This window comes from Apostichopus japonicus, chromosome 16 (genome assembly GCF_037975245.1).
Source record: "Apostichopus japonicus isolate 1M-3 chromosome 16, ASM3797524v1, whole genome shotgun sequence".
In the NCBI taxonomy this organism is placed as follows: Eukaryota; Metazoa; Echinodermata; class Holothuroidea; order Aspidochirotida; family Stichopodidae; genus Apostichopus; species Apostichopus japonicus.
The window spans coordinates 15,048,383-15,057,598 of NC_092576.1; the positions used below are offsets into that span (position 1 = coordinate 15,048,383).

Genomic DNA, 9,216 nt, shown 5'->3' on the forward strand with positions numbered 1-9,216 from the left:
TTACTAAGTTTCCCCCCGCCCCCCCCCAAAAAAAACGTTTAATAGGCCTGGAAAAAAAGTAATAGGATGTACTGCCAGCGTGGTGGGAAACATGCTTGTCTTGCTTTTGCAAGTACATAAGACCAACAGTTATTACTTTTTTTCCACATGTTTTCTTAATATTCAAGTACAACATTAATTTTCTAGCTATCGCTATTGTCTAATTTTCCTTAGTTTACTGTCTGTAATTAATAACTCCTAAGCACAATTGCAGTGAGTCCGTCATTGTACTTGCACTACAACGTAATTGCATGTACTCGCAACATAAATCCGATCTCTGTTTATGATTTGTAATCGTACTCATACCAAGGGAAATTCCTACTTTCACTCGTACCAATCGAGTTTTTATTATAGTTTAACACAAATGTGATCTCTGTTTATGAATCGTAATCGAACTCATACCAAGGTAAATTTCTACTTGTACTCGTACCAATGTTGTTTTACTTCTATAACACAAGTCTGATCTATGTTTAGAATTTGTATTCGTACTCATACAAATGAAAAATTCTACTTGTAACCGCAGTCACGTTATTGTACTCGTAAAATACAAATCTGATCTCTGTTTACTTTTTTTTGTAATCGTACTCATTCCGAGGGAAAAACTTCACTTTAACTCATACCAATCTTGGTTTGTTAGGATATCACAATTCTGGTCTCTGTTTATGCCTATAGGTCTCGCACCACAATTATTTGTTCCATTGACTTACACACTAAACTTGTCACATTCAAGACCTGCCAAAGCATAGATAAAAGTTTTCAACTGGTGTATCCTACCCATCACATGATAGCTGAGAACTTGCCCTATCATGGCACTTGCAAACTTCTATATCATGACCTTTGAGATTTTGAGCTTTTTTCCATATGCTCGCTCGGAATAATATCAACCTTTAACCAAAGAATTTCTAAAATGGTTTATATCCCATTCCATCCTCCCTATTTTCCCACCATCTGTACTTTAAATAATGCTCTTTCATATAGGCAGAACAAATAATGATAGTAACTGATAACATGCGTTAACAAGCATTACCTTAGGTACAGTAGTTTTACCTCTTTTCTCTGACAATGATTATGCTTTCGAGCGAACGAACACTACTCTAATTGTGGTACGATACCTATACAAGAAATTAACACTACAACACACACAAAGAGCTGGTACATGTAATTAATTGTGAATGAATAATCGTTTAGCTGGCCTTCTTTTGTGTACTCGGTGCCACTGTTTCGTCGTCAGATTTGTCTCTACCCTATGGCTTTCCAAAGAAAAATCGGAAAATGGCGTACGGAAACATTTGTCCCTTATCTATGGTCATTTTTAACTATCAATGAAATAATATGCCTATTTGTTTGTGCTAATGACATAACGAAATACGGTTTGTCCGGTGATGTTATTCTTAAAAAGAGTTACATCATACATCAAATGGTCAAATGATGGCGTCAGCAATCAGTTGATAGTACAGTTCTTAGCCATGATAGTGATTAACGTCTCGTCATCTTGATTCCAAAGTTGAAAGATTATGTAATACACACCATTGGGAGAAAGGAAGGGAGAAAAACAAAATAATAATACGTCAAGTATATTCATCTCTAGTTAGGTTTTAGCATAATTTAAATTAAAAAAAAGGCAAAAACAAAATTAAGAGGGAGGAGCCCCTTGTCTAGGAAGCTGGTGGCTAGAGTGCTTGTGAGTAAAACTTCGGGAGAACAGTTCTCTTCCGAGGAGCAACTAAGCCCAGCTACCGGGAAGAGTTATTTTCTTTAATATTTTTTTTTAGCTACTGGTCTCTTCACGGGAGGGTGGGATTGTCACGTCTGGGGCAGCCTCCCAATTATGTTTGAGTAATATAGCTCCCTTTCTGAATATTTTGCTTGTCTGCCAACTATTATTACCTCCTCACCTCACCTCACCTATCCCGGAGTCTGGTAGACCGTAGGGGCGCCACAGATGCCCTCCCAACTATTGCTTTCCATTTCTTCCTATCCTCTGCCTCTCGAAGGCCATCAGGCAGTTTGAGGCTCGTCCACTCTGGGATGTTGTCCTCCCAACTTTTCCTCTGTCTGCCTCTCCTTTTTCCTCCCGGTACCGTGCCCTGCAGGATCGTCTCAGCCAGTCCTGTAGATCTTGTGACATGACCATACCATCTCAATTTGCGTTTTTTCACAATGGTGAGGAGTTCATCGTAGGGCCCGATAGCCTGGCCAATTCTTTTCCTCACTTCTTGATTGGAGATGTGGTCCCTGTAGGATATATTGAGGAGTCTGCGGTAACATCTCATTTCTACAGTTTGTATCCTCCTTTCGATGTCTGCTGTCATGGTCCATGACTCATGACTCATAGGCGTAGAGGAATATGGAGGTGACAAGGGAGCGCATCAGTCGGATCTTTGACCGGAGGGTGATGTTCCTGTCCTTCCAAATTAGCTTCAGTTTCGTTACTGCTGATGTTGTCTGTGCAATCCTGGAGATTATTTCTGACTTTGAACCTTCATCTGTTACTATTGCTCCCAGGTACTTGAAGCTCTGAACCGTTTCCAGCTTTTCGTCATTGGCCCTGATGTCTACGTTGATGCCATCGCTGCTATTGGTCATCAGTTTGGTTTTTTGTGCATTGACCTCCATCCCGTAGGCTGCCGAGGTCTTGTCGAGGCGTTCCACTAGACTGGAGAGCTCTTCTTCTTTTCCTACAAAGGCATCAATGTCATCGGCAAAACGTAAGTTGTCACATGTTCTGCCACCGACGCTCACTGTCCCTTCATGCATATCTAGAGCATCCGACATGATTTTCTCGAGGAAAACGTTGAAGAGAGTAGGCGAGAGCAAGCAACCTCGCCGGACTCCGACTGTTGTCCCGAACCACTCCCCTATTGCACCATTGAAGATGACTGCGCTGGTGGCTTTGTCATAAAGCTGTTGGATCACTCTGGTGAGGTTGACATTGAAGTTGTAGTGTCTCATAGTTGCCCATAGAGCCGCATGCCAGACTCTATCAAAAGCCTTTTTGAAGTCTATAAAGACATGGTAGAGGTCTTGCTGGTGTTGTAGGTAACGTTCGCACAGTATTTCTGAGATTGAAGATCTGCTCTGTCGTGCTGCGACCAGCTCTAAATCCAGCCTGCTCCTCCGCAATGATTGCTTCTGCTTGTGGTTTTAGTCGGTTTAGCAAGATCTTTAGCATTACTTTACTCGGGTGGCAGATGAGGCTGATTGTGCGATAGTTCTGGCACTGTTGCAAGTTGCCTTTCTTTGGAAGGGTGATGACCAAAGACTGTGTCCATGGTGTGGGCCAGTTTCCTGTCTGCCAGATCTTTTTGCAGATTGTGTGTAGTGTGTTGATGGCAGCTTCTCCCCCTGTTTGAATCAGCTCTGCTGGGATGTTATCCACTCCTGCTGACTTGCCCTTTTTCAGTGATCTAACAGCTGCTTCTACTTCCTCCCTAAGGATAGGGTGTTTGTCAGTGTTACTGGCAGGTGGGACATCGAGTATCTCCTGGTCTACCTCAGCTATGTGGTTGTATTATTATTACAACATTACTTAAAAAAAATTGATGGTCTATTTTGTTAATCAATTTGTTTTTTGCTAACCTGCAGGAGCCTATCAGGCATCGATCAGGCATGACACACTCTGATCATCCACGCGGCTGATTATCTGTTATATTAACAAACCTGTCACGTGGCACTGCTATATACAACCAATACATCAATGCAACACACAAACGAACAAACAGATTCTGGAAATGACGTGACGGTCATTATTGTCTTGAATTCTTAGTCATGAAGGTCGTCGACATCAGTTATTGAGAAACCGGGTTTTACAGAGTAAATAACTGATTAACGCACACTGAACGACTTTTTTCTGTTAGCGATCAGTGCTTGCTTTGGGTCACGTTAAAATTGATTTACAAGTGTTTGCAATGATTTTTGAAAAGAGCTCGATGGGATATACCTGATATCACCGTGCTCGATTTCCCTTGTATTGGTGCTGTTGGCACAGTCCATTCGAGTCGGTAGCATTCAGCATATATGATATTTTGAGGATGACGTTGGTTTTACATTGCAGTGCGTGGACTATTGGACAAGTAGTACTTTGATCCTATTATTATATCGTGAACATTTTTTTTTTTATATTTAACAAGAGTCCATTAGTGCTATACAGGGTTTTGACTTTATGATTCATCATCATGTCGAGAAGTCTCTTAAACGCCTACACTGTCACCCACAAAAAGAATGCAAGTGGCAATGCGACACATTCGCCTAGCGGCTATCCAAAATCAAAATGCAATGTAAAAAAGAAATACTCCAACCAACTAATGATGCAGAACAAGTTTTATAAATTCAACTTCTTAAGTGAATAGGTATTTATTGAGGAGGAACTTTCTCCTTAAAATAATAAAAAAAAGGAACATGCAAAATAAAGGTTACAGCGTTCTGTAATACTGCTTAGGAACACGTAGGACTCCTGAATACTTAGAGATAACAGATTGCTTTGGCGCAATCTTTACCAGAGGATAACATATACTAGATTTAGCTTAACTACTGAAAAGGTTAAGACTTTCCAAAGTTTTGATACCCCTGGATCTTTTTCAATTGCGAGAGAGCAAACTGGCACGTATAAATTTAGTCTTAATATATATTAATTGGATATTCTTTTCTCTATCAAAGAATGAGATTACCTCTTCTAGTCTGAAGAGCTTTCCCCCCTTTACATCATGAAATTCTGATTTAACATTTATCTTAAAAAAAAAATGAGTTCTGAGTTGTCACTATGACGAATATTGCCTAAAGGTGTTGACAATACTTGTTGACACGTGGTTGCTGATATCAAGTTGTGGTAGGTGTTATAGTCGGTGATAAAACTATCCTCAAAAGCTTCCGGTCTTCGACCCAATGTGAGAGGAAAGTGGCACTGTATCGGAAAAAAATACACAATCAGATTCTCTGATAATACTTTGTCCAAATACAATATACTAAACATGTTGCATAAATTTATAATACAAAATTTGTAACAATAAGCCATATATGAATCTTGAACAAAGTTTAGTTTGTTCCACATACAAACAAAAATTGGTTAAACTCAAACATATATACATTCCTACTCCAAAGCTATGGTGAGCACATCATAACTCTCCTTTATGCACACTAACCTCATGTTCACTCCACTAAACATATAACCCCTCTCTGCCAAAATCACTTGAATTAATTTGTAATGCTATAAAAGTTACCATCACTATTACAATCATAGCAAACATCCACTTTCTTAAGGAAAGTCAATTAAGGCGTGACTTTTACTATCCAACATAATGAAAAATTACTACACAAAATTAAACTGACTTTTGTATGCATATTCACCTCCAAAAGTATACAAACTTTAAAGTGGTTGCATCCCAAATATTACATATACAGAACAGATTACTATAACAAGTTTCTACTTACAATGGTTCCAGTTCTTAAACTGTCAGACGAGCTCTGCAATACAGCTTTACTTTATCCGGTCAGGTGATGTACTTCCATCCCAACTCTGCCGACAAGCTGCCCTATCCAGAACACTAAATATTGTGTGATACTGGAATCTCCAGGGAAAAATTGTGTTTCAAGCTTTCACAGTTAAATGCCAGATATTAATTAAAGTATGCCAGCCCAGGCTTCAATACAGGTATCCTATATATAGGATCCTGTGCCCCATGATATGAAAATCACAATATTGTAGCTCCGTCTTTTTCAGCTAAGAGATATAGCAGGACTCAATCCGATGATGGTATTTTGGAGAGTGAATAAAAATCTTATCCAACACTCACTTCACTGGCTGGATGTGATGTCACACATAATTAATAGTGTATCAATTTGCATAACTTGGCAATACAATACATTGTCATCTTGACTATGTCCTGCCCTGGTAGGTTTCTTTTGTGTGCACTAGCTATGCTATGCTACCCTGTACCTTTGTATTATTATACTATGCCCTGACCTGGTGATGTTTCTTTTGTATACATACTCAATTATGCTACCTTGTATTTTTGTAGTGAATAGAGGGATTAGGGTTTATGTAAATTGTCCTACATCCTTGGATACTACTTTCCAACATCAACAACAACCAGCATTGACTAAAGTAAAAGTTACTAAAAAAAACTTTCTAAAATAAACAGCTGACAGATTGACTTCTTCTGTCATACAAATACAAATTAACTAAATTATACTATTCTAATGTGACATACACAATATGTTTACAACAAGCCGTCAGTCTCCAGATTGCACAATTGATACCGCATACGAACAGCGCTTTGGAATCAGATACATATAAATTAAAGTGAACAATTTCTAGTCATGTCACATGTCCACAGCAAGGAAATAACCCTTTGGAATAAAATGCGCAATTAAAACAACAATTGGACAACGTAATACTGATGGGTCAGAATGCTGTACGGTCTAAGCCAGTCACAAGATCGAAATCAGAACAATGATGAAGTATCATATTCTCTTTGCTTGTAAAATAGAAACACAAATGGACAGGTCATGGCTGGGTATAAATACTACTTGTATTCTTTTAATCTGAGCTAGTTGGTACCGGCTCCCGAATATTTGTGCAATTAAAACCGCGTGTTGTTGCATTTTTCCGTTACTAGCGAGGTACACACAACTATACATAACACACATAACGCATTTTCCTTACCTTTGCAATAACTACAACGTTAATTTCCTTTTCGTAGTGAAGTCTTGCTGACAAAATGTTAAGAATACACGAAGTATGAGTACCATTTTGCTAACATAATGTATAACAAAGTAAGCAGGTTGATTTCAGAAAAGCTTTGATGTGAGAGTAAAATATTCGGTGATCATCTTGAATGTTGAATCATAAATTCTTCTAACGAATTTATATCTGGAAACACATCTCTATCAAGCACCCTTACTAAGAGCTACGATGCTGAGATATGCTAGCAGTGTAGAATATTTGTTTCCATTAATTCCAAATGGTTAAATTCAATTTAAAATGCCTGTGGTATAACATTACACACCGTAACGCTACTGAATCTTTCACATACACACACACACACACACGCACACACACACACACATAAATATATGTATATATATATATATATATATACATATATATATATTTATATATATATATATATATATATATATATATATCCAACAGCTTGTTTCGGCCCTACAGTCCTGTGTGCATGATACTACGGATTTCATCCGGAAAATTGGGGAAATAAAATCTTCCCCCATCTACTCTGTTAGTTACCTTGGATGCGTCTTCGTTATACACAAATATCCCTAACGAAGAGGGCATTTCGGCCTGCATAAATACATTTAAACCGAAACGTGGCAAAACCCCCACGAAGGAAGAATTGGCCGAATTGATGCAATTAATCTTGACCAGGAATAATCTGGTATTTGGCAACAAACACTACATCTAAATTCATGTCCCCGCAATGGATATCAAACTGGCACTGTCTTTTGCCAACATCTCTGTGGGAAACCTCGAGAAAGAATTTCTTTCTCGACAAAACTTGAAACCACACACGTGGTTACGTTTCATTGACGATATCTTCATGATATGGACCCATTGCGAGGAAACTTCTAATACTCTTCATTGATGACATAAACTCGTTTCATCTCACAATCAAGTTTACTACAGATTTTTCTGGATATAACGTTCACTTCCTGGACACCACTGTGACCCTACAAAATGGTTCACTCAAAACCGACTTGTTCAATAAACCCACGAAAAAGCACATATACCCTTTACCAACCAGTTGCCATCCAGGTGACTGTACCAGAAATATTCCGTACAGTCAAGCGTTGTGGCATTCGATGCATTTGCTCCTCTGAAGTCGATTTTGATTCCCACACTAAAGAACTGTAACAACACCTCCTAAACAGACAGTATTTTCGGGGTACTATTTGAAATGCCATCAAAAAGGCCAAAAGCAAACCCCGTACCGAAACATTGACGTACAAAGCTCGTCAAACCAGTTCCAAAAGGGGTACCAATAGTTACTGCATTCCACTATGGTCTCCCACCACTGGCTAATATCTTTCAGAAGAATTTTCTCACAACTACCTGTCATCGCATTTAAAAGACCCAGTAACCTACGGGATAATTTAGTTCGGGCATCTTTTCAGGATGACACCCCATTATGGGAAAACAAAACAGAAACTACAGGATCGCCCTGTACGCAACATTGGAAAAAGGGGTAACTTGTCGATTCGACAGGGCCTTTTAGTGCAATCGAACCAAATTCGGCATAAAATAAACTGCCTATCATGTCATTTTCTCATCTAATGCAATATTTGCAACTTACAATACGTTGGAGAGTCAAAAAAAAAAACTCATAGAATGAGAATGACACAACATAGATCGGCGATCAAAGCAAAAGAGATCCACCAACCTGTTGCAGATCACTTCAATCTCCCTAATCATTTAGTTGAGAATTTGCGTGTTATTGCCATTGACCAAAACGATTCTTAGACAGATAAATCTAGGAAAGGAAAAGAAAATTTCTGGGAACTAAACCTAAAGACCACGGCACCATTCGGTTAAAACATCAGAAACGATTTGCCGTCCCAGATAATCCAAAACAATTTCTATGAAATTACGACGGAATCGGATTAAAATAATCCGATTTTCCAAAAACTTCTGCTAAATCCTGCAGAAATCAGTAGGTCGCTTTGACTTCACAACCATGCCGAGACTCTTCTCTATAAAATAGTTTCAATTCCTGCTACTCCTTGTCACCTATCCCCACATATTTTATAACAAATTTTTAAATTAAAAAATTAAACCAATTATTACCTATAGCAGTATCTGCCTCCTTAGTTGTAATTAATCCCAAATTTTACAATTGAACATTATTAATAATTAAGCCCTTAGAATTGTATGCGTTTTTCTCGTATGGATTTTATAAAAAAAAAAACTGAGATGAATTCTAACTATGCTATGTTTTATTATGGCATACCATATTATAATATTAATATAATATATTAACTATGCTTTACTGTATAACTTATGTTATGCTACACCATATTATGCTATGCTGTGTTATGTAATGACATACCATATTATAATATTGTGCTATATTTGCTATGCTATACTGTATAACTTATGTTATAAATGTTACGCTTCACACCATTATGCTATGCTGTGTTATGTTATGACATACCATATTATAA

General features: G+C 38.1%; 1 protein-coding gene across 1 annotated transcript; it reads right to left on the reverse strand.

Moving 5' to 3' along the window:
• Positions 1-1,940: 1,940 nt before the first annotated feature.
• On the reverse strand, positions 1,941-2,351 carry LOC139982024 (uncharacterized). Its single transcript, XM_071994523.1, has one exon. The coding sequence runs from the start codon at positions 2,349-2,351 to the stop codon at positions 1,941-1,943; it is 411 nt and encodes a 136-aa protein (XP_071850624.1).
• Positions 2,352-9,216: the final 6,865 nt, after the last annotated feature.

Coding starts and splice junctions, on each gene's coding strand:
- LOC139982024 (XM_071994523.1), bottom strand. CDS start 2,351: ATGACAGCAGACATCGAAAGGAGGATACAAACTGTAGAAATGAGATGT.